Here is a 26,205-nt window from a genome sequence, read left to right on the forward strand (position 1 = left end):
GTACTCGAGGAGTCAAAGTGAATACTATGCATCGGGAATGACACAAAAATGAGCAGTTTATAATGGCATCCCAAGCAAAACAAGTCTTTTATATTAGTGATCCGTGTGACAAAAAATGGTCAATTGTTCTTCATGGAAATAGACAAATTGTTGTAGATGAGAATGAAGATGTTAGTTTTGATATTGAGGAAATACCACCATTTTGTCAGGTTTATTGCGCCCCCCTCCCCCCCCCCCCCCCCCCCGCGTTATTGATAATGAGATAGATGAAGTGTATGCATCACGAGATGATCATTGTGAAGGGATATGGGAGAATTGATTATTATATCTAATGATTTAATTAGGTATTTATTATGTTTTTTATGTTTTCTTATTCTAATATTTCTATATATTCTAATAATTTTTCTTTCTAAACAGGCGTATGGATTCAACAGATGATGGTGGTACTACAGAAGGTACTCATAATACTCAAAGTAGTACTACTAAGAAAAGGGGTGCCACTCGTATGCAAAAAATCATTAAGCAAGGTAATGCTTTTGGGAAACTACAAATTGAGCTTGATGGATTCGAGCCTGTCTATGAGAAAGCTGGCAATGAATTTAAAAGTTACGTTGGATTAGTGGGACGAATCAATACTCCTATCACAATAAAAGAATGGTCGGATGTCCCAGAAGATACTAAAGCTACTATTTGGAAAGAAATCCTGGTAAGATTTAGATTTATTCAAAAAGTTAATATAATTACATTTCTTACTAATAAATAATCTTGTTTTGTAGAGTACTTATGATATTCCCGACAACATTCATATGAAGAGACATTGGTTAAGCTATGTGAATGACCGGTGGAGAGATTTTAAAACAAAATTGGTGAACAAGTATATATACGGTTGTTATGCAGGTTAGAACCCTTGTAAAACATACGACTTCCTTGAACAAGAGACATGGAATGAGTTTTATCAGTCGCATACGGGTGAATCATGTATATAGGCAACAAGGAAAAAATATCAAGACATACAAGCTAAGAATATTCATCCACATCTCTTAGCTCGAGGAGGTTATAAAAGGTTGGAGAAGATGATGATGGATGAGAAGTTGAAAGAACAACAAGCATGTGCTGATGCAGATCCGTCGTATACAATGAGTCCTCCAAGTCCGATACGTAGAGCCGAAAAATGGAAGAAAGCAAGAATGGACAAGTCCGATACGTAGAGTGGAAAAAATTGTAAGTAAATATGTTGTCATTTACTACAGTAATAGTAATTATTATTGAATAATTTTTATATAGGTTAGGATGCTCTTGAGTTGCAAATTTCTCAAGGAGAATTTGTTGAGGATGGAAGGAAGGATTCATTGACTGTTGCATTGGGTACCGATGAGCATTGTGGATGTGTTAGAGCCATGCGAAGAGGAAATGGCATCAAAAGTGTATTTGGCCATGCAAAACGTCGCCAAAAGACTCCTGAAGATGTTCAATGAATGGTTGATGTTGCTGTTGCACTAGCGTTAGAAAAACAAAAGCAGAAAAATATTTCTAAACGGGAGGAATTTGGTCAACGATTAACTGAGCAATTTGAGGCAAAAATAGCTAGTATGATGTTGAAATTTAGTGCTATGCAGACTCTTGTACAACCAAAGCAGGTGAATGACGTATGTGTGGATGTTGTGCCACCATCTCCAAGTGACAAAGCTAGTTCCCCAGACCCTTTTAGTAATTTACCGGCTGTAAGTATTCGTTTATAGTTATCTTATTATTATTTATCAATAAAATTTTATATGATTCTTAATTAAAAATTAATGTAGTTAGGGGCACGATGTCAATTGTTCTTAGAAGATCCAATTAGACGTCCAGTGGCATATGGGACAGCTTACCGTGGTGGACAAGTTCATGGGGTTGTACTGGATGTAAATAATGTGAAAGTGAGTGTAAATGAAGTTAGTGATCCAACTGCACATGTACCATTCCCCACCAGTGAGGTTCAGCTTGTAAGTGATGCAATTCAACACTTTATCATTTGGCCAAAGAAGTTGGTAGAGTTATGTACTGAAGCTAATGCGGTATGTACTTATAATATTTCTATTTTAAAATAGTAAGTAATTTACTTTTTAAAATAATAATTCTTACTTGTATTATAATACACAGTTAAAAGACAATACCAGTAGTGTTGTTCCAGATTCTTTGACTGATGATTGCAAAAAGGCTTTTACAATAGCTCGCCGTTTCGAACAGAATCTTGTGATCCATGTGGCTCGTGGTATTATGGGCAAGATTGAGTATGACTTGCACCTTGAAAGTGTGGAGATAATGCGTTTCTTAACTATGGACACTATCGATGTTTCTCTAGTTCAGTTCTTTATAAGGTAATAATAAGTTCTTTATGATTATTTATGCATAATAGTTTTATATTTATATAATTGGTAATCTATATATAATTGGTTGTGTTTGTGAATAAGGGTATTTACATTAGTTTTGAGTTAGCATCAAAAGACACGTATGGCTTCCTAGATCCATATTGGATTCAACCAAAAATGAATAATACAGAAGAAAGGAAATCATATATAAATGCCACCATGCAGTATGGGAAGAAAAATGTATATTTAGCCCCATACGTTCTCAAGTAAGTATTAATTATGTTTTAAATAAAAGTGCTTATATATATAATATATTTTTATTATATATTATATTTACTTATAACTAATAAATTACTTATTTGTAGTGAGCATTGGATGCTGATGGCGATTTGTCCTAGATTAAATGAAATTTTTTGGTTTGATTCACTTGGTCATGGGCCGCGTGAAGACATTAAACATATAATGGAAACGTATGTAAATTTATATAATGAATTAATAGTTATTATTAAACTAGTGATGCCAAGTATTTACATATATTTTATGTCTTATATGAATATGTGTATGGCTGCAACAAGCATGATGAATGGAAAGAAACAATATCGTCCACCGAAATGGACTAGATGTTTGGTAAGTACTTCATTCACTTTGTAAAACATGCAAACTTATTGTTTTTTATTAATTTTTTTATAATTTTATTGTAATTCAAATGTAGTGTGCTATACAAAAAGGAACCACCGAATGTGGTTATTATGTGATGAAATTCATGTGGGAAATTGTTTCCAACAACCTAAGCAAATGAATGTATAAGGCAAGTAATTTAATAATACATATTTCTTCTTCAAATGCTGTTTAAAATATTTGCTTATTTATTATTTTTATTTCTTTTGAACTTTGTAGATTTTGGAAAGACAAGGAAGATTGCCCTACAACAAGCAAGAGATTGATGACGTTAGAAACAAATGGTCTAAGTTTCTTATTGATGAATGGGTTAATAAAACGTTGTTCAATTGATACTTTACGTTTAAAATTAGTTTGTGTTTATTGGTTTAATGTTAATTAGTAGTTTTGTTGCATTGTGTTATTTATATTAATTTTATTTTTAGTAGCTTAATTAGTTTCATGTTTAGTAGCTTGAATTAGTTGATGTTGAATGTTAAATTGCTAGCTGCACAGGTTCTGAAAATTGATACAGTAGGTTGGGCTAGAAACCATAAAACATTTTTAATATAAATAAATAAATAAATAAATAAATAAATATATATATATATATATATATATATATATATATATATATATATATATATATATATATATATATATATATATACGACGTCGGGTAATATCCTATTAGCCGACATTGTATAATTTTTTAAATTAAAAAATAAATATACGACGTCGGCTAATAGTCTATTAGCCGACGTCGTATGTTTTTTAAAATTAGAAAATAAATATACGACGTCGGCTAATAGGCTATTAGCCGACGTCATATGTATATTATTTTATTTTTAAAAACTATACGACGTCGGCTAATAGGTTATTAGCCGACGTCGTATATTTATTTTTTAATTTTAAAAAATTATACGACGTCGGTTAACAACCGACGTCGTTTATTTTCTTACAACGTCTCTTTAGTCGACGTCGAAGGATAACCGACGTTAAATGGGGTTATTTAGCCGACGTTAAAGTCGTTTTCTGTAGCAGTGTCTTCAGTACATGTCATTTCTTTTTTTTACTTCTTTTTATTGGTAGTGTATCATGTGCAATTAGGTTACTGGTGACATCATAGAGAGATTCATCAATGCAATATTATATAGGAGATGGTAAATAAATATTAAATTTATTTATTTAAATCGGTAATTTAAAGTATATAAATGCAAGATAATATATGAGATATTGATTTTATTGTCACTAAAATAAATGTTTGCAACTTTGTAATAACGCTAGTCTAAATACTTAGTCTAAAAACGATAGTCTAAATAAATACTACTTTTGGTTTTCTTGATATATAATCTTTGATGCTTAATTTTGAATGTTTTGTATTTAGCCGAACTAATTATTTGAAAAAAGTTTATGTTAAATTTTATATTATATATTTTTTAAAATATATTTTAACATATTTTGAATGTTTTGTATTTGTATATTTTATACTATACATTTTACATTTTGTAGTATATGTTTAACAATTATACCAACTCTAATTGGAATGTGGTTCGAACCTGAGACCTTTCTTATAGAAATTAATGAGTAAGTTAAAATAATAAATAGTTAACGGTATATTCCATTACTAAAGTTTATACTAATGGAATTTAGGTTATTAAATGAAAGAAAATAATATAATAGAGGGTAAATAAGGAAAATCATTAAAAATACTAAAATCAAAATAATATGAACCATCCATTTTAAGAAACAATATTACCGATATTTTTTTTTTGTTCCAGTTAAGGGCCTAACATTATTCGCTCTTATTAGAATTGTAGATGTAGATATAGATGTAGATTGTAGATTGTAGATTGTAGATAGATGTAGAAATAAATATGAGTGCATGCATTATTATTATTATTATATTATATTATATAAAATTGCACTTAGGTGCGAATGAAGCGCCCAGGAAGGAATATGCGAACGAATCAGCACGCGACACGTGTCCAGATCTAATATATTAAAAAAAAACACGGTGGCATTTTCGTAAATAATTGAACATCGAAGTGCAAGTAAAATGTATTACAAGTGCATGTAAAATGTATTATAGGTGCAAGTAAAATTTACACTGAGCATCAATACGAAGTGCAACTATAGTTATAAGTAGTTGCACCTATAATTATAAGTAGTTGCATCTATAGTTATAAGTAATTGCACCTAGTTATAAGTAGGTGCACCTAGGTGAATGAATGGTTGCGGCAAGTGAATGTTAACAAGACAAAATTACATGCACTTATAGTTATAAGTAGTTGCATCTGTAGTTATAAGTAGTTGCACATATAGTTATAAGTAGGTGCACCTAGGTGAATGAATGGTTGCGGCAAGTGAATGTTAACAAGACAAAATTACATGCACTTATAGTTATAAGTAGTTGCACCTGTAGTTATAAGTAGTTGCACATATAGTTATAAGTAGGTGCACCTAGGTGAATGAATGGTTGCGGCAAGTGAATGTTAACAAGAAAAAATTACATGCACTTATAGGTGAAAGTAGGTGCACTTGTAAGTGATTTTACTTGCACTTCGATGTTCAATTATTTATGAAAATGTCACTGCGTTTTTTTTAATATATTAGATCTGAACACGTGTTGCGAGTTGATTCGTTCGCATATTTCCTCCTGGGCACTTATTGGCACCTGAGTGCATCCCATATTATATATACTAGTAATTGACCCGTGCGCTGCACGGTATGTAAATTAAAAAGTATTAATTGTGTGTATGTTATGTTATAAATTGTGTGAACTAATGCGGTTAAAATTTATAACATATAAATGAAATATGTTTGGGAATTCAACAAAAATAATATGAAAATGGTATATTACAAATAGTTGCAAGGTGATGGTACTAAAAAAAGAAAACTTTACAAAATTACAAATTATTGAAAACTTCATGATATACAACATTAGTGGTTGATGTAGTAGTTGAACTTGAGTCTTTTACTATCAATATTTTGAGACCGTCTGGATTGTTAACACGAGATGCAGCTACGTACAACTGACCATGTACAAAAACCGGTTTCTTTAGTATTAAACCAACATGAGTCAACGTTTGTCCTTGACTTTTGTTTATGGTCATTGCATATGGAAGCATCAATGGAAATTGCCTTCGTTGAAACTTGAACGGCAATCTTGGATCAGAGGGTGACATTGACATTCGGGGGATCAGCACTTTTGTACCTTTGTTAGGACCAGTCAGTATCTCGCCTTCAATAACATGGTCTACTAGCTTTGTGATTATCAACCGAGTACCATTGCACAAACCAAGTGAATGGTCAATATTTCTCATTAACATGACTGGTGAACCAATTTTCAAAGTCGGTGTATGATTTGGTAGACCTGAAACTCTAATGCCGTTTAGAAATTCCGGTGTGTGTACATCTCCAAATATACCGTTGTCGCCATCAGCTTTGCATACTGCGTCGGAACTAAAGTATGACCTGCTTTCGGCAGTATGCAACGCACTCATATATTCATTGACTGTGTTGATCACATCTAGCGTTGGTGCTAATATAGCACGACCTAAAAGATGCTCGGGGTCAGAGTTTCCATTTACAAACATATGAAATGTACTTTGCACAATTGTTTTAATATCATCCCCTCCGGATGGCAGTAACATATGCTTTGGTATTTCAACCTCTGCGAAACCATCATTCCGCCCACCCATCTTTCCATCGCCGATAGTAGCAATCCAATCAGCAAATTCTTGTAATGCCTGCCGGTTTCCACCATTGGGTACCGAACTTAGTCTGAGGTTTTTAGTCAACCTTAAAACTTTGCAACTATCCCATAGATATGATGAATTTATGGCTGAAGAAACAATATCTTGCCGTGTAGCTTTTGGAACTACTGGTAGATTTTGGCGAAAATCTCCACCCAAAATAACTGTTTTACCACCAAACGTCTTCATTGAACTATGAGGGTCTACAAAACGCAACAAATCCTGCATAGTTCGATCTAACGCATCAAAGCAATGTTTGTGCATCATGGGAGCTTCATCCCAAATTATTAAACTCGTCTTTATCAACAATTCAGCCAAATCGCTACCTTGTTTAATGTTACAGGTAGAGTCTTCATTTATTGCAATAGGTATTGCAAATCTTGAGTGTGCAGTTCGGCCACCTGGTAACAACAAAGAAGCTATGCCACTTGATGCGACATTTAAAACGATCTGACCTTTGCATCGGACTACAGCTGAAAACGCTCTCCACAAGAAAGTCTTTCCTGTTCCACCGTAAACATAAACAAAAAATAAGCCACCTTTATTGACTGCAATGTCTTGGATAATAGTATCATAAATGAAACTCTGCTTTTCAGTTAGTTTGGAACACAACACTTCAGCATCTTCCTTCAACTGTTCACGATTGTAACATAACTCTTCAAAAACCAAACGATTCTGAAACAACCTTGAATTATCAGTAGTTGGTATTGGCATCGGAGGGTAGTCTTTTAAAGACTTATTTTGTAGCCCCAAAAATTTTTCAAATTCAAACAATCCAAAGTTCTTTTTCTCTTCTTCTGTTAAGACCAAATCTGTTACAATACCAACATACCGATAGTTATAATTATAAACTAAGAAAATTGATGAAAATAGGATTCTATCATAAAAAAGTTACAATACCTTGTTGTTTTAATATTCTTCTTTGATAGTGTAACACCCCGAAATTTTTAAACTTTTAAAACTTATATAACAAAGGTGAATTCTCATTAAATCCCAGAATCAAACATAAGAGTGCGGGGTGTTATGCCACATCTGAGCTGGAGAGCTCGGATGCACAGGCTAACTAACTAAAATCCTCAATACAAATGTCAATACATAATCATGACACGCAGGCCGAAGGGAAACTAACTAATCTATGCTTCGGATCTCTAGCGCGCTCCGGGTCTACTCATCGGTGCCTGAAAGCCAAATATATCTGTTTAGCGAATGATGCTGGTAACCCACTCCAACGCGTTGAAATACAATATAGATAGATATATATAGATATATGAAAACCATTTTGAGGCAGGAAGATATATACTTAAGAGACTCTAGCTTTAAAACCAGGAATAGACTCAGCAAATAGGGGCAAGCACAATAATCAACGATAACAGTTAAGTAGAAACAACCATCATAAAGAATACGCAACTAAGGTCACAGATCACTTTCAAATCAATCATATCATCATCCAATCATCATTTGTGTCACACAATCACACTTTGGTGGCGCCACGGGACCAATCGCATGCCCCGAACATGAGGGTTAGTGCATATAGCACTAACACGGCCCCGCAGCACCCTATCTCATACCGCAGCATGAAGGGAGTTGATCGCAACTAACCCTATAGACCGCTGACGAACTCAGCGGCGAATCACAGTCCTACACACCGCTGACGCACTCAGTCGGTGGACTGTGATCCTCTTTACAAGGGGGGACTACGATCCTACACACCGTTGACGGGCACAGTCGGTGGATCGTAGCGGGTCAGGCCCTACACACCGCTGAGGGACTCAGTCGGTGGGCGATGATCCTCGAAGACTACGACCCTACACACCGCTGGCCCATCACTCGGTGGATCGCAGCCAGCCGTAGCCCTACACACCGCCTAATTACTCAGGTCGGTGGACTACAGCCTTCCTCGGGCTTATTGGCCCTACACACCGCCTGGCGTATCCAGGTCGGTGGGTCATAGCACACGAGGCCCATGTGGACCGCAGCCCAAGAAGTGAATCACTGACCGCAGCCAGGAGAATGAACCGCAGCTCATAAGTAACCAAACAGTGGACCGCAGCCCTATATAATATTTATATACCTGACCGATCGCAACCGGCCTGGTTAACAGTTGGGATGGTTCTCAACCCATCCAACTGCCCGTATAGCCAATTTGATCGCAACCAAATTGGGGAATCATGCATCACATAACACATAATAGCACATAATAGCACATTGGGAAGGGGGAGACACATGAATAAGCTTACGTGTGATCATTCACATACTAATAATAGTCCTAAGGGGTTCATACGACTTCCACCTAAGTTAACGGGTTACCGATTCAACTAGCATGCAATTCCTAGACTCTTTTATCCTACGAACGGTACCCGAAACATCAAACTAGACTCAAGCACGACAAATGGGGTCCGTTGGGACACCACAGGGAATGGGGAACATCAAACGGGGAAGCCAAAGACCCGGGGTGGGTGACAAACCAGCGGGTAGCCGGTGGGTGGAGGGCTGCCTGCCGGCGACAACTTCCGGGCAGCGGGTGCCCGGCGGGCAGACGACTGCCCGCCGGCTGCCCGCTGCCTGGCGGTCTCACTTTGGGCAGTGGGTAGGTGGCGGGTACCCCTACCCCCCACTGACTCATTTATCAAATACGCGTCCCGGGATCCTTCGTGGAACCCGAAACCATGCTTAGACACTTTTAAACGCAATTAACGACACCACATAGGCATTTAATGGATCGAAAGCAAGAATCATATTGAACACATCCTAACATGACTTCTAGACACGAACAACACCCGAACATGCAAATTCCCACCCAAATATAAATCAAGAACATCACAATACCAATTCCCAATCCAACCTAGGGCTCTAATCCCACCCAAATCATCAAAATCATATTTTATTTTCATTATCAAGAACCATCAAGGTTTATCAAGAATCATCACATAAATATCAAGAATCTCTTTTTAACATCAAGATCATCAAGATCCCTCATAAAATCACCACATCAATCAATCAAGATTATATCACAAATATCATAAAGAAATTCATCAAGACACAAGTATATAGAGGGAGCCAAAGAAGGAGATCATAGCAAGGAAAATAGGTTTTGTTGAGACATGGGTTACCTCTTAGCCTTAATTAATTTCCTTGGCTATGAAGGGTCTTTCTTTAAGATTTCTTCTTTCTTGATTTCTCCTATGGGAATTCTTGGGGAATTCTTGTGTGGTGAAAGTTATTGTGGTGTGAGTTCTAGGTGCCTCCTATGTCCCTATTTATATATCTAAGAGTCCCAATTAGGGTTTAAGTGGTGTGGCTTTGCTAATTCTATTTCCTATAGGACTAAGGGATTGGCTTTAGGGATAAGGGCCCATGGACTATGGTGGACCTTTCCTAATTAATTAATGAATTTTAATTCTTTCTTTTGGGTAAATGATTAAATAATTAATTGGTTTTAGAGGCCGTAACACGGGGTGTTACAGATAGTGTTGAGCATCTTCACACAAATGTTGCCACACTGATTCCAAACATTTTCGGGTCTAATAATTGAGGTGGATGTTAGTAAAACAACAAATAGCTTCCTCAATGAATGTGCAGTTGACCAGTAGCTTGCTTCATTTATAGCATCAACGTACTCTTTATCATCATCTAGCAATCCATGAGCATAACATGCATCTCTAAAGGTCAAGTACTCAACACCGTTAACTGTCCTAATATCTTGGAAACCTTTTGGACCGCAGACTATGTTCAATAGACACCTCAAATAATATATTTCACCTGAAGCTAGTGGTACATAGAATATTCGACCAATTGAGAAACCCTTCTTTCTTGTATGCCATTCACGAATGTCCTTTTTCCACACAAATTTGGTAGGCATCTCAATGTAAGTAAGTAAGCTCGCTTCTTTGAATTTTTGGTTGGCTACAAACCATGCATTAAACATACTTTTCCCAACCGTCTCTCTATTGAGGACATGATCAATCGTATCATCATCTTGGAAAATAACTGATTGGCAGTCAGGCAAGTGAAAGCTTAATTGCTCAACCGGGGGAGTTCTGTATTGGACTTCAAAACTAAACAACCGCCAAGCTGCCTCGCATGCAGAGATGTGTCGACAATCATAGTACATGTTTATTTCATCAACAATCTCATTACCAGCTTCATCCATCGTAGTCTTATAAAACTCAGTAGTTACACGGTCGTTGCCCTTGTTGACATACTTGAATAGGTACTTGATTGACCTGGATTGGTTACACCACTCTACATTTATGTGCGCTTTGTATTTCAAGAGCAAGTACCGATTATGTGGTACAACATACCTATTATCCAACTCTATTCCATTTTTTGTTATTGTCCTCTTATCATCCCTTCTTCGATACAATGGGTAACCATCTTGGTCAAAATGTGATGCATCAATGTATCTTTTTGGAAAATGCTTCGAACACTTGTCATTTACCATGCACGGGGAATTCCTCTTTGCAACACCACACGGTCCGTGCACCATGAATTCTTCAATTGCTTTGTAGTACTCATAATCTGACTGATTATCTGGGATCTCGGTTAAAATGATCGTGTCCATAAAAGCAGGGTTGGAAAAGTCGCTCGTCCCTTGTAGGAATAGTAATATGTGAGCATGTAGAAGACCCCATTTCTGAATCTCAATTGTGTATATCACTGTCAATAAACAATTATTAGCTCCTATGAGTTATAAGATTCGTTGCATAAGTATTTTATGAAAAACGTCAATGCAAAGGAATTACGGTACGCACATGCCCTTACGCGACCAAATAGTTTCCCATTTTAAAGTTCTTTTATTAAAGAATCTAGCTTCATCTTGAAAACCCGGCAAACAATGTCTGGTCGATCTTCAGGTTTCAAATTTCTTTTCTCCAAAAAGCGTTGTATCTCAGGCCATTTAGGATTACATGTAAAAGTAATGAACAGATTTGGATAACCTATAAATCTGCAAATTGCCATGGCGTCTTGGTAGTTTTGTATCATGTATCTTGCTCCTCCCGTGAAACTTGAAGGTAATATTATTCTTTTACCTTGAGAGCTAGGTTGAACTTCACCTCGCGTCAATGCATCAGAGAGACCTTTGTACGCCTCACACCTCAAAGCTTTTTGATTTGACCTAATATAGAGCAACCTCGAAGATTCAACCATAGTATACGCATCAACCAAGAATTGTTGGAATAACCTTTTAGCATACATTATAGTTGAGATCTCATTTGATCTTTCGTGAATACGGAACACGAAGTACTCTCTTTGAGAAACACTCTTTCTTGCAAAATTTTGTTTAGTAACATGTGTTGCAAAATGTATATCTTCCCTAAAACCATCCTCTCCATATGGAAATAAGATTGGGTATTGCAATGGTAAATATGCTGGGTTTAATTCACTTATTCGTTTCAGTACTCCAGATTTAGACTCGACAACAATATCACGTTCACCCATGGAAGGGTCTAAATCTCCAACAATGAGAGCAGCAACCTCTGAAGTAGTTGGTAGCGCATATGTTCTGGCATCTTTAGTCCTCTTTCCTATTAATCTCATTCGAAATTGAGTTTGAGGATTAGATTCCATAAATGACTTGGCCATTCGGAATGACTTAACCAAAACATTGTGGTCATCTAGGACTTGCTTAATGTCATGAACTACCTCAACATGCAATGTAGAACCATTGTTTTCCGCCCTAAAAAAATAAGAATATATAATATAAGAATTTCCCTATTAACCAATGAAATAGCTAAAAGAGTTTAGTAACACAAAATATTATACCTCAAATAGTTGAAGCGGTTTTCTATCTCATTCTCTGTATCGTGAATGTATAATTGGGCAAATTTAGGTTGAACGCCAAGTGAAGGCAATAAACTTCCAATGCGATGAAAATTTTGACCATTTATACGGAATATAGGCGGCGATGTTCCGTTGTTGATAGCTCTATCAATTTTTCCACCCATCGACATGAAGCAAAACATGTTGTTATAGGACCTTATATTCTTTAAAAAAACATTTGTTTTTATCACTTGTGGTAAAGAATAGATCATACAACTTTTGAGGAGGCTTTGTCATGAATGACAACTTTATTTTACCATTGACACAACATGCAGAGTATTTCGGAGAATTATATGACCTTGAGTTGCTTGCCGGTTCATTGTACCAAAAAAATGAATTACAATGTTCGCAAACATAATCTGGATCACCGATATCAAATAATAATCTAAAAAAAAAATAACTATTAGTTTGTATTTAACATAATAATGTAGTTTAGTGTCGTCCAAAGACCATATCTTTTTGTCCTAATACATTTAATATGAACTCACCATTGTTTGAGGGCATATGGTCATGTAACGGTTCAACAACGTCATCAAAATCTGACATCAAATTTCGACAATGCTCGATGGGTTCACTCTCCGTCTCTACCGTGACTCTTTGCAGATTCTTGTCAATTGTATTATAACAATTACTTTCGTAGTCTAAAAAAACAATAGCCCATTATAATATATGATTATAAAATATTTACTTAAGCATTGTAGTTTAATATTTAATAAAGACCTCGCTGAATTCTAAATTTATACCTAGTTGCGAATCTGGGGTTCGATTTAAGTCGAACGAACGATTCTGACGCTTGGTTCTAGGTGGTTTATCACGGTCCCCGTTAACTCTAGCGCAATTTGCTTTAATTACATAAATATTGTACAAAACACTTGTTAGAATATTAAGTATTCCATTTTATTATATATAAATTTATACTAATATTATTACAATATTGGTTGAGCTTCATACTATTTGATATGTTGCTTAATGGTATTCTGCTACTAAAATCTTGCGTTGAGGTAGTCCGTATTGTCGTTCGTACCAGAGAAGAAACTGTGAATTACAATAGCAAAGATTATTATCAACTATTCATTAAGGAAGTGAATTGTGAGATATAAAACCCTTACCATTAGAAACAATACTTAAAGGCGTACAAAGCGAACTTTGGAAAACACCAATTAACTGTGAACGATTTTCTGTATTCTTGATTTGTTCAATGGACGACACTAAACTCGTGTCATTGACTGTACGATTTTCATTCTCTGTCAAAAAAAAAAAAAAAACATAATATCACTATACAGGCATAATTTGGTAGATAAAATATTGTTACTCATACCGAGACCTACTTTAATTATTCAACAATAGATAGTTAATACTTATGTTACATTATATTATATAATCACAATTATTATTTTATACTAATAATAATACTTTAATAATTTAATCATAATATCATAATATCATATCATAATATCATAATAATAATAATAATAACATTTACATATAGCACTCTCTCAATTAGAGATAATAACGATAATAATACTACTTTAATAATACTTTAAATATTAATAATAATATTTCAAGGTGTAATAATACAAATAATAATGAGTATCTTACTAGTAATAATAATAACAATAATAATATAATAATAATAATAATAAAAAAAATTAATAATAATATAGTAATTGTTAATAATAATATTAATTAACAATAATTATTATAATAATAATAATAATAATAATAATAATAATAATAATAATAATAATAATAATAAATCGAATGTCCTAAAGCGAGAAAGATGAAGATCAGTCTGTTCACAGCTGGCCGTCATTTCCTACTCACCTAGACTGCTCCATTCGTACGCTCTCATCTCTCAAACACTCGATGGTTTCTCTCACTAACAATGGAGGAGATTACGGTGAGAGGGTTCGATTTGTCAGTCTCGTCTACTCTATCCTATGGATTCACGATGAAGATGATACACTTTGAAGCATAAACTGACCCTCCGGTCTACAAAATACTTCCAATCTGAGGTGTTGAATCCATAGTCAAAGCCCCGAATTGGAGTCTTCACCGGGTTTCTCGTCATCTACAGTTGAACCCGGTGAACACTATACTTCACCGGAGTCCATGTGTAGACAGAGATCGAAGATTGGTGCTAAGAAATTTGTGTGAAGATACACAGTGGATTTCAGATCATCTCTACAATTTCTACCAAATTGGGTACGGATTTCTAACCCTAACATCTCTAGTGTTTCAGATCTAAGTATGGTATATTCAATTTAATTAAACTGGCATCTTAGTGTAGATTTTTAGAACTCATTTAATATAGAACACATGCATGTGGATTTTGATAAGAATAAAAACTATAGGATGAATTTTAATATATGCTTAACAGGTTTATTAATTTTTGTTCCAACGGTTTGAACTCGTTTTTAGCTTTTTCTTACACAAAACAAAAAAAAAAAAAAAAAAATTCATTCGGGATAATAGGTCTCTTTTTTAACACAAAATAGTATAATAAAAATAGCAGTATATAGATTTACCTTGGTTGTGGCTGGGATGCTTCCGCTTCGAACCAATGGTGGTTGAAGATGTAAGTTTCCTCATGTAGTCTTAGGGAGATGAATGGGCTAACTCAGAACTTGTTTAGGTGGTGCTTAAAAGAGCTTCAGAATATCTATGTGTCCCTTATATAGATGTAAAGTACTCATTTAAGATTGGGAGACAAAATTGGAAAGTGGTCATTATAATGGCTGTTGGAATACTATAAGTTTTAGGTGTGCTACTTAATGCATAGGGACATCTAAATACGTGTTCCTTGCATATTACTAATTCCTTCTCATAAATATATGGATTTCTCAAATTTGTCTGGAATATAATAAGTTCTTTGATTTATCTACTATGTTGTTTTCCAGGTAGCCAGGACTTGAAATCGGTGGTTTAGACGTGCAAAGGTTGAAATTGTTTACCATATGATATAGGAATCAGTAATATTGTATGAATTTGGTAATGCATACAAATTTTGATTCAATTTGTAAAGAGTTCTCAATAATTTGAAGGTAAAAAAAATAAAATTGAGAATGATCTTTGCAATAAGAAAGTACTTTACTGGTCTCCGATATAAGCATCATTTGCCTGCTATTCCTATTATCACTTATGAGTTGTTGTACTAAACTGCAGGTAAGCAAATACAATCTATGATGGTTAAAAAGAATTTGAAGAGAGCTGTAATTGATAAGTTAGTGTCACATGTTTTAAGTCCCTAATCAGCTGTGTTTAACACATTGGTACTTACAGTTGCAGCGCACGGATCAAAGATAAGTTTTAAGAACCTAATCAGCTCTCACTCTACTTCAATATACATAAGTTTTACCCAGAATACTATTCTTTCATTGTTTCTAAATAAGATGGTAATTATAAGCATCATTTGCCTGCTAGTCATATTTTCACTTATGAGTTGTTGACTAAACTGCAGGTAAGCTGCTACACAATCTATGATGGTTAAAAAGAATTTGAAGAGAGCTCTAATTGATAAGTTAGTGTCAACACGTTTTAAGTCCCTAATCAGCTCTGTTTATGCACATTGGTACTTTCAGTGGTACTTTCATGAGCAAAGATAAGTTTTAAGTCCCCAATCAGCTCTCACTCTACTTCAATATACATAAGTTCCCTCCTCGTGCTATATTATTTCATTGTTTCTAATGGACTCTATATAACATGCAGGTTAGCAAGATGATCTGCAAAATGTTATGATTGCTGAACTGACCTGAAGTTGTGCTTGTCTTTTTAATTTCATCTAGTACGTTTGAAAACTAATTGACTTTTCGAATTACTTAATCGAGTCTTACTCTTCTCATGTTTAGAGTTTCAAGTTTACTCTTCATATTTGACAGCTAAACATGTGCAACTGTTTTATTTGATTTTGCACTGATTAAATGGCTCATGTGATAAATGAAGATCCCAATTTTAACTTTGATGCCTAATCAAATTTGTGTTTCTGTCTACATTCTAAAGTAGAATTAACTGTCTGTTACTTTATCAAACTTATAAATGTTTTGCGGAGTTCACAAAGATTTGCAACTGTTTTATTTGATTCTACATAGATTCCATGAGCCATGCGAGAAATGAATATTTAAATTTGAACCTTGATGCATAACCACATTTTTTTTCTGTCTACATTCTAATGTATAAGTTAGTGTCTTTATACTTTTGCTCCCTTATATCAATTACAATTCTAATGTTCTGTCTACTGCTGCACAAGTAATGATTATCTTCAAATCAGCATTGGTATAAAAACCATGGAAGGTTCAATGGTTCTGTATTTGTGCTTTAGGATGGTTCAATCTGGAAGCCAAAATGCTTTGGTGAAACTGGTTACCAAACTGGAGAAGTGGTTTTCAATAAGTCATTGACAGGGTGAGATATCTCTTTTACTAAGCCTATAGTTACTCTATAATAATTTATAAATACACATGATAAGCCTATTTGTTTGACCTAAATACTTATACTACAGTATTGTAATCTTTTTAGTGATAGTTTAGTAATCACTCTAGAGTTATTGATAGAATGGAGAATGGAGAATGAGATAACTAATCTTTTTAGTGATAGCTTATTAATCACTCCCTGTTATTCTCTGATGTTTGTGTTATGTGTCAACTGATTCAACAAAATGGAGAATTAGATACATCACATATATACTATGGTTACATTATTCAAGCTAGAAAAGGTAAAATTCTATGTAAACACTGTAATTTAGCTTACATTATTCTTGCATCTAATATTTTACCTATACAAAGTACAATTAAAACTGTGTAGTTATGCTAACATATACTATTTGCATGGTCTGTTTTCCATCATGTGCTCTGCATCTTGATCTGCTGTATTTGCCATCATCTTCTGCTTTAGTACCTAAAAAAAAACAAAGAAAAAAAAAACCATTCTGCAAAAGGGATACCATTTTAAAGCATGTTTTAAGGATGGAACTGTAAATAACATTCAACTTAGAAATCCATAAATCCACCCTCAAGTTTCCAAAAGGGTATGTTTAGCTGTTTTAGGGACACCAAAAGTTTTTCAACAACAAAAACATTCAGAAAAAAAAAAAAAAGTTAACAGTCCAATAGAGCACCCTCTCACTCATTTCACTCATTACACAGCTGCTTCATTCTCAATTTTGACCACACCTTCCTTGCTTTTGTTAGAACTTTGTGTGCTGGAAAATTCATCAATTAGAGACCTCTTTACTGTTCTATTCTCAACATTGTTCTCTGCATTCAGCCTCTGTGCAACAACTTGGAGAGGACTTTCAGCTTCATTGGCTTGGTCAATGTCCTAAAAAATCATAAGTTGAAACTGTAAGTACTAAATAAACATAGGTATGAATTAATTGGTATCATATGACACCAATATCCCCAAGTATACCTCTAGATCCCATAGATCCTCATCTGTAAGCTCCAATTTCAACTTTGAACTGAGATCCCTGTCCCTAACTTGAATTAGCTCTGGTGCATGCTTCTCTACTATCTTTTCATCAGAAATGATCCTCATAACAGGGAAAGCATTGAGATAGTTTTGAAACTGTTCTTTGCGAATAGCAATTCGAAAGAGAAGATTCAATCCAATTAGAGTTTCAAGCTCCTTAGGTACCCCCTTTCGACCCTGCAGGTAATTCATCTCAGTATAAAGTTTGTATACATACGAAAGTTAGAAATTGGTCTATTAGTTAACAATTACATTAGAATTTAGTACCTTGGTATGTGTATCCTTCAATCATCTGCACTAATACCAAGTAGTTCGAGGCACTCCCTGTCCCATAGAAGGAAGGGAACATTCCCATCCAAGTCCACTACTCTAACTTTAACCCTGTACCTCAGGGTTTCATCACCCCAATTCCTGTCACACGTACTACACCACAGCCACTTTCCTTTCAGTTTCAACTTTTTGTTGCAACCCTTGGTTCGACATGAAGCATAATACCACTCTGGGTCATCAATGAATACAATCCTTGCTGCAACCCAAAAATCTCCAAACTGCATACAGTTTTAGGCAATTAGCAGAGTACATTATGAGCCCCCCCCCCCCCCCCCCCTCCCCCCTATCTCTATGATTATATAAGTAACAAATCTTCTATTCATTGTGCAGGTTTGAGATATACATAGTATCAGTTGCACAGACATACCCTATGACCTTATACAGAGTTAGAGGATTTCTGTTTAGTTTAACAGAAAAGCACCCAGAGTATGATTATATAACTAACAAATAGTCTATTCATTGTGCAGGTTTGAGATGAATACAGAGTATGGGTTGCACAAACATACCCACAGAACTTATACAGAGTTAGAGGATTTCTATTTAGTTAATGAGATAAGCACCCACTTGTACACTTCAATTTATTTGTCTATTAGCTTTCAAATAGTTATATAGGACTGTACAGTTATGTGCTACTTTATTTTTATAAATTATAATGCCTAATTATTAAATGCAGATTACAAAGGTCAGAAGTTGGCACTCCTATAACACATGATTATACATGAGAAGATTAAGGTACTACTACTAAGGTAATACTCGTAACATACGTGTCTCCAACTTATAGAGTACTCATAGTTTCTTTTTAATTTATGAGGTAAGCTAATAATTGACTTAGATATTACCTCCTTGTCTCTGTAGATTTCACTGATAGTACGAAGTTCCATATCACCAGATAGCGAAACTGAATAGGAGCTACATTCCTTAAAACTTGATTGCGAAATAATACTCCGCATTGGAGTTTGTTCATGGCTGATGCTGTGAAATGAAAAATAAAATAAGAATTAGTAAACAATGTACATAGGTATTGCAAGAATAAGCATTGGCTAACCTTTTTCTGAACTCCTCAAACTCTGGAGATTCCTAGTTGAAAAGAAGCTGGGTGACATCATAGGAGCTACAAATCTTGACATCCCCACCTATAGAAATTAGTGTTAGCACACATCAGAAAATACATAAATGGTGGATATGTACTTGGTAAATGATGTTAGGCACAGTTTCAAATTTTTGAGAAACTTACTGTTTAAACACACCCTAGCCCTACAAAACTGTATCAACACCAATAGTGGCTCTTGTGAAGTAGAATTGTAGAATGCATTAATCTTGCTTACGTGTTCATCCCACAACGTACACATCAGTTGTATTCCTCTACAAAATGTTAGATAATCTGTTAGAACTACAGAAATCATAAAAATCTACTTCAAATAGATAGGAACTGATAATTAGGAGTACTCAGTGTCTTCAATGGTGAAGTCAATCAACCTGGAGTTCTTCCCATTAATTACTTTCTCCTGTGGGCAGTGTATTTCAATAACTCGACCAATAACATCTACAAAAAAATGCATTAGTGTATAAAATAATAAAATAATCTAAATTATTTAGAAGACATAGATTGCATGAGAGCAATGATTACCAAATAGGTGTTTCTCATCAAGGCCTTCATTAGACTTGATCTCTTTAAAGGACTTCAGACGATACATTTTCATAGGAAATTTCACAGACTTCAAATCCTTTACCATAGTCTGATAGTTAAATTTTATCATGTACTTCTGTGGGCTGGTTTTGTATGAGTAAAAATTGGTGATCACACAAAAAATTTTTATGGCATAAACTGAACCTTCAGCAAAACAGCTAAGGTACTTTTCCACATATTCTTTTGGTACATGAGCATGAAGGAAGGTACCCTGTGTATGTATAACAAACAAAATAAGATTTTTGTAAAAATATATTTGTCTTAAAATAATCTTCACTGCATAATCTCTATCTATTTATAAATAACACTTACCTGTTCATCATGAAATACGATTTCTTTTGATCTAGTTTTCGATGGATCACTTCTCTCAGGAATTTGATATGCTCGCACGACGCGTAGCCTAAGAGCCTGTCTAGTATTAATTAGAGATATTTGGCTGGCAAGGATAAACATCTTGAAGTGGGGCAGAAAATTGAGAGAGGATGTTGTATACAGATTGCGGATGTGTTCAGTAGCTTGAATTGTGTTAAGTATGTTTATGCTGTATATATAAGGTCTGATGACCTTTCGTTATATTTACCTTCGAAATAATTGTTGGAATTTTTAGCTAAAATGGCATTTTGAGTGATTATTTTGTGGTACAAATATATGTGGGTCCACTTCTGATTTGGGTTGGGTTAAAGTGGATTCGGGTTCTTCGTAGTGAGACGAAGAATTAGATATAATGTACGCTCAAAATGGGTAATAGGTGAATGAAAAATTGATTCTCAAAGTGAACCTATTTGAGAGAAGTCAAAAACTTAAGTTTAAATGCTAATTAGGAATCAGCATTTTAATAACTTTCGTTGCACTGCACGAAAGTTGTAGAGCTTAAGTGTAATTAAGCTTTGGTTGCTTAATTAGTGAATTGGGATTTTAGCACCTTTCGTGCTATGCTTTCATGTTGGACGAAAGTGCATGCAAAATTGAAAGCTTAATTATAAGCTTTAGTTTCATGCTGAAAGTTTGAGTTGTGAGCTCCTTTCGTGCTCTCATTTCGTGAGCTACTTTCGTGCTGAGCACGAGTCAATGCTATATGCATTGATTCGTGCTGCACCGTTTCGGTGCGTGTGGACCACTCGGGTGTGGTTTTCAGTCCCAATTCGTTAACCTTTCGGGTTCGTATGGACTTCTCGGTCACTCAGATATTTTGAAACGGGTCGTTGTGATCGGTACTAATTAATCGCGTATTAAGTTCGTGACCGTTGGAATTATTACGATAATAATTACGGCCGTTTCAAACGTTATTATCCAATTATTAAATCTTGGATTTATGTTGGTTAATGACCATTATAATGCTACTAAATTTCCCTTTCACTACATATAGCTTGTTATGTTGGCAGAATGCTTTACGCCATTTTTGAAACTCAAAACACCATTGCTTTTTTCTCTCTAATCTCCCTGATTTCAAAAGAGAAAGATTGTTTTGCCAACATAATTCCGTAAAACATCGGAGTGCTCAACTTGTGTTCTAGTTCGTCGGGCTTTAGGTTGGAGTGCTCGAATGCCAAAGTCGTAGTCCGTTTTATCCTGGGAGACTGACGCCACAACGATCCTAGCACCCTCGGGAGGTGGCGAATCGGTTTTAAGGAGAGTGTGTGTACACACGACTCGGGCTTCCTCTGCTTCTTCTTTTTTCTTGTTGGGTTAAAACCTCAGGTTAGAAACCCGTATCTTGTTTTTTTGTTCTTGGTTTCGGACCAAGTGGTGGGATTAATCTCGGATAGATTAAATCCTTGTACTAGTTTCGTACTAGTTGTGGTGGGATTAATTTCGTGGAAATTAAGTCCCGTGTACTAGTTTCGTACTAGTTGTGGTGGGATTATTTTGATAAAATAAATCCCTATTTGGTTAATATATATACGCTGATATATATGTAATTTTGGCTTCATACCAAAATTGGTTGAAATTAATTTTCTATAAATTAAATTCCATTTTTCGGGACAAATATATATTTTATATATATTTTGTGTATCGATTTATTCACCAATATCCAACAATAAATACCTAGAGAATAGATATCGGTGAGTGGGCTCTATGTCCCTTATGGGAAACTGATAGAGTTAAATACATTCTCTAATCCCATTGGGTTGGAGATTGAGCTATCGGATATATATTAAAAAAGTTGGGTTTTATATAAACTTTACGTATTATAGACCTTTCGTTTTCTGAAGCAAACACAATAAATATTTCGGATTCCTCCAAACGGCGCCGTTGCTGTTGGGCGGGAAGTTTTTGCTCCTTTTATTTTGCTTTAATATAGATTGAGATATTCTTTAATATAATTTGGGTGGATTTGAAGGTAGGTTACGTTCGCAACCATGCATTCCAGCCCTAGCTTAAGTGTGTCGATCTGGGGATCAACCAGCTGAGAATTACTGAAAGCTAGGTTAGCTAGCTAATTAAGGCAATTAATTGTATTTAATTTGATGCGGGAAATCTTTTCATCCTGACTTGATGAACCACACCCTACACCCTAGCCTGCAAATTAAATGTGAAAATTAACCATATATATAGACAACACAACTGTACTACAAGCTAATTTAAGCTAGCTAGCCCAGAATACAAGTAGTTCGTTTCCAAATGGAGCAATTTAGCTAGCCCAGAATACAAGTAGTTGGTTTCCAAATGGAGCAAATTAAAGAGTACGCATAACAAACATCCATTTACCTAGCTGGATCATACTTTAATTTTAGAATTAGCTAGCTATATATGTATTTGATCTGAACTGTTATATATAGGTTTTGAATATAATTAATGTTTGATGATTACATGCAAGAGCAAGACAAAAATATGTTAAGCTAAGGGTAACTCTGATCTCATCTCTCAGCTAAGCTACAAATAGGAGGGATGACTCATGCTCTGCCCACTAGAAGCAGCAGAAGGGGAGAAAGCTAAAATGACAAGAACTACCAGAATGCAAATAGGGAGCAGCAGCAGCATGAACGGCGGCGGCGGCAACGGCGGCAAGATCAACGGCAGAAGCAGCACCGACGCCGTCAGACACACAAGCAGAACAAACGATTCTGAACTGAAATACTTCATACTCAACCACCGCGCCCTTTTCGCATGCCCCCCGCCGCCTCCTTGCGATACCCGCCGCCATTGGTATTCCTTCAAATTCAAATTCTTCCTGCTCCCAAAACTCTCCGCCGCAGAGTACCCATACATCTCGTCTCTCATCGTCTTTGCACCCATTATTGAATTGAATCCAAAGAAACAGCTAGCTCTGATCGATCTTATCTTCTCATAAAAATCCAATCTTGAGAGTGAACGAGAGAACAAATTAAAACAAACCCAATTGCATTATATTGAAGAAAGAGTGATCGATGAGTATATAGTGGTTGATGAAAAAGGATATTAGTTTGGAATGGGGAGAAGGATTTGGTTTAGGGATCTGATATGATGAATTTGGGGTGGTTACAGTGTATTTGTAATAATCATGTGCAACGTAACTGTATATATACATAGGATCGGATGTTGCTGAATTAAGGTTGGATTCAGTGAATTTCCTTATCAAGTGGGGCAACCTGACATGCTACTTGGGAATCAAATTTGAATGATGTTTCCAAACACTCCCCCACTTGGCCCACCTTCCTTGCCCAGGTTCTTCTCCCCTGGACAACCCTTACCCCACCCCCACCCACTTTTCTTTCATTTCATTTCTTCCACCTCCCCGTTCCCTACACAAATATCTCTATTTTAACCCTAGTAGACAGGGCCAAATACCGATCCGCACAAGAAATCTGTTCACTTTAGACATAATTCTCTCACAGTCTCCGCTGAAGTTCAAACATTGGTCTCTTGTCTCAAATACTGCCCATTAAACCATTGAACTAAGCCCATGCGAGTATTACTTCATTGTCCTTCCGTTATGGATCGATCAACTTTATTACACTTATTTTCTAGTGTCATTTAATTGATATGTAAGTTATTAGAAATAAATTTGGTACACACTTTTGGTAATGAAAACATGTTTTTTCTCATTACATTGGAAAATAAAGTAATTTAGAACAATTTGTAAGCGAATTGTTATTGTTAATATGACTGTAAAGTTAAATGATGTGACCTTAATTAACTTCATTATATATAATTAACATAACTAATGAGAATTTTTCAAATTATGTATTATTTAATTCTTTAAATTAATTAATTTTATTGATATATTTATAAATTATATTAAAATAAATAAATAAATAAACTCAACTTCAAAATTATATATAAGAGGATGTTAAAAGAAAAAATAAGTGAATAGAAAAGGTATTAATATGACAAATAAAATGCATGTAGAATATTTATAATGTGAATAATTCAAAAGTAATCAGAATTATTATTATTATTATTATTATTATTATTATTATTATTATTATTATTATTATTATTATTATTATTATTAAAAAAATGTGTGGTTGTCTCCTCTCTGCCTATGAACCCGGCACGATGTCCAATTTTGTAGATAGTGGCATGTGTTCACAATTAATTAATTATATTGTATGAACAGTTTTGTTCCAATCAATTAATTAACTATTTGCTTCTTGCAATAAGCTAGGGGAAAGAATTAGCAACTATATATAATAATAATAATATAACTGATACTCTATATATGTACTACTGATTTTTAATTGAAAATGGAAATGTTTAATTATAGAGTAGTTTGTACATAGTGTGATAAGTTTTTTTTTTTTTTTTTTTTTAATATTGTATTATAGTGATGATGTATGTTTAAGCGATTCAGTCCATCTCCCTTGATTCAATGTTGTTTAGTCATAAGTTTTAATTTAAGCAGATTTCAATTTTGATGTTACAAATATTAATAAAATGACAATTTTAGTCCACATGTTTAATTCTTACCGATTTTCATTCACGATTATTATCTTAGTGCCAAAATTCATCACATGATCGATTGCCATTTCGTTTAATATACATGCCGAAATATGAAATTATTAAAGGTATTTTTGTCCTTTTCAAATTAAGATCACAATTTGATCATGAATAAAGAGATTTAAGCCATAAGATCGATCATAATTCACAGTTTTGCTCCTCAAAATAAGGTAGGATGAGGAGAAGAACTGCGAGTTGCGATCGATCTTAGAGATAAAATCCATTTATTCATGCTCATATTGGGATTTTAAGTTGAAAAGGATGAAAATATCTTTTAAATTTTTATATTTCGGTATGTCTTAAACAGAGGGTGATTGTTGTGATGAATTTTGACACTAAACAATATTCGTGGATGTAAATTGATACAAAACAAATAATCGTGGATAAAAATTGGAAGAAATTAAACATATGAATCAAAACTGTCATTTTACTAATATCCGTGAAATCAAAATTGATATTTGCTCGTTTTAATTTCTATTAGAGTTTCAAAATCGTTAGTATAAGGCAATTGATACACATTGCCTCTTGATGATAAAGAGTTTTTTTTTTTTTGTTTGTTTGTTTTTTTTTTTTTTTGTTTTTTTGTTAATTGGATCGAAAGCTTGTTAGTAAATGATGGGAATAGCTCTCAAGGCATTAATTTAGTGGGTGAGAAGTTTCATTTTAAGATTTGAAATTAGCGGTAGTGTGGGGCTTGACCACTGTCATAAGCATTGATAGTTTGGGTTTGGAATGTAATCTTCGTGTATAGAAGTGTACAATTTTGAGTTAAATAGACTTGTGACAGATTTATGAGACCCGAATATAATATGTTGAAATTGAGAAACTTGAATTATAAAGAAAAGGGAAAATGGTCAAATAAACCCTCCAACTTTAGGTAAGAAGTCAATTAAGCCCTCAAACTTTTGAAAGTTGCAATTAGACACATTAACATATACATTTAGTACATCAAGGCCCAAAACTCTAATAGTGACCTGCAATAGTAGGTCAATAATGCTCCGGCCGAGCTCCAACGACTTTCCGGCAAAAACGTGACCAGCAGGTCACCGGAACGCCACCTTCAATCACCGCCCCTCCTCCCATCGTAGGATCCATAATTTGCAATAATCATCGCTGGTTATTCAGTCTGAGCCGGATACTTCCGGCAACAATCACTCACATGTTCGCGGATGTAGTGCAAAACCGGTAACAGAAAACAACAATTAATCACAACATCATT

The 26,205-nt window shown here is 34.7% G+C and overlaps 2 protein-coding genes and 1 long non-coding RNA gene across 9 annotated transcripts; 1 reads left to right on the forward strand and 2 right to left on the reverse strand.

Moving 5' to 3' along the window:
• Positions 1 to 5,914: 5,914 nt before the first annotated feature.
• Positions 5,915 to 12,708, reverse strand: LOC109189646. The gene is made up of 4 exons (XM_019340259.1): positions 12,527 to 12,708; positions 11,794 to 12,440; positions 10,226 to 11,419; positions 5,915 to 7,575 (listed from the first exon to the last, which is right to left on the reverse strand). The coding sequence occupies exons 1-4, from the start codon at positions 12,706 to 12,708 to the stop codon at positions 5,915 to 5,917; spliced, it is 3,684 nt and encodes a 1,227-aa protein (XP_019195804.1).
• A 1,687-nt stretch (positions 12,709 to 14,395) lies between these two features.
• On the forward strand, positions 14,396 to 20,711 carry LOC109189625. 7 transcript variants are annotated; one of them, XR_002055600.1, is made up of 9 exons: positions 14,396 to 14,788; positions 15,484 to 15,522; positions 15,749 to 16,367; positions 16,902 to 16,984; positions 17,846 to 17,922; positions 18,103 to 18,232; positions 18,710 to 18,764; positions 18,847 to 19,125; positions 20,438 to 20,711. It is a non-coding gene; the product is annotated as an uncharacterized LOC109189625 (long non-coding RNA). The 7 variants fall into 7 exon arrangements; XR_002055602.1 differs by lacking the exon at positions 18,103 to 18,232; XR_002055601.1 differs by lacking the exon at positions 17,846 to 17,922 and having other exon boundaries at positions 18,121 to 18,232.
• A 2,229-nt stretch (positions 20,712 to 22,940) lies between these two features.
• Positions 22,941 to 23,303, reverse strand: LOC109189647 (protein AUXIN-REGULATED GENE INVOLVED IN ORGAN SIZE-like). Its single transcript, XM_019340260.1, has one exon. The coding sequence runs from the start codon at positions 23,301 to 23,303 to the stop codon at positions 22,941 to 22,943; it is 363 nt and encodes a 120-aa protein (XP_019195805.1).
• Positions 23,304 to 26,205: the final 2,902 nt, after the last annotated feature.

This window comes from Ipomoea nil, unplaced genomic scaffold, assembly GCF_001879475.1.
Source record: "Ipomoea nil cultivar Tokyo-kokei standard unplaced genomic scaffold, Asagao_1.1 scaffold1562, whole genome shotgun sequence".
In the NCBI taxonomy this organism is placed as follows: Eukaryota; Viridiplantae; Streptophyta; class Magnoliopsida; order Solanales; family Convolvulaceae; genus Ipomoea; species Ipomoea nil.

Coding starts and splice junctions, on each gene's coding strand:
- LOC109189646 (XM_019340259.1), bottom strand. CDS start 12,708: ATGGGTGGAAAAATTGATAGAGCTATCAACAACGGAACATCGCCGCCT. Junction 11,420..11,793: donor AGTTCAACCTAGCTCTCAAG/GTAAAAGAATAA, acceptor GTTTATTGACAG/TGATATACACAATTGAGATT. Junction 7,576..10,225: donor GAAGATGCTCAACACTATCT/GTAACACCCCGT, acceptor GTATTGTAACAG/ATTTGGTCTTAACAGAAGAA.
- LOC109189647 (XM_019340260.1), bottom strand. CDS start 23,303: ATGGGTGCAAAGACGATGAGAGACGAGATGTATGGGTACTCTGCGGCG.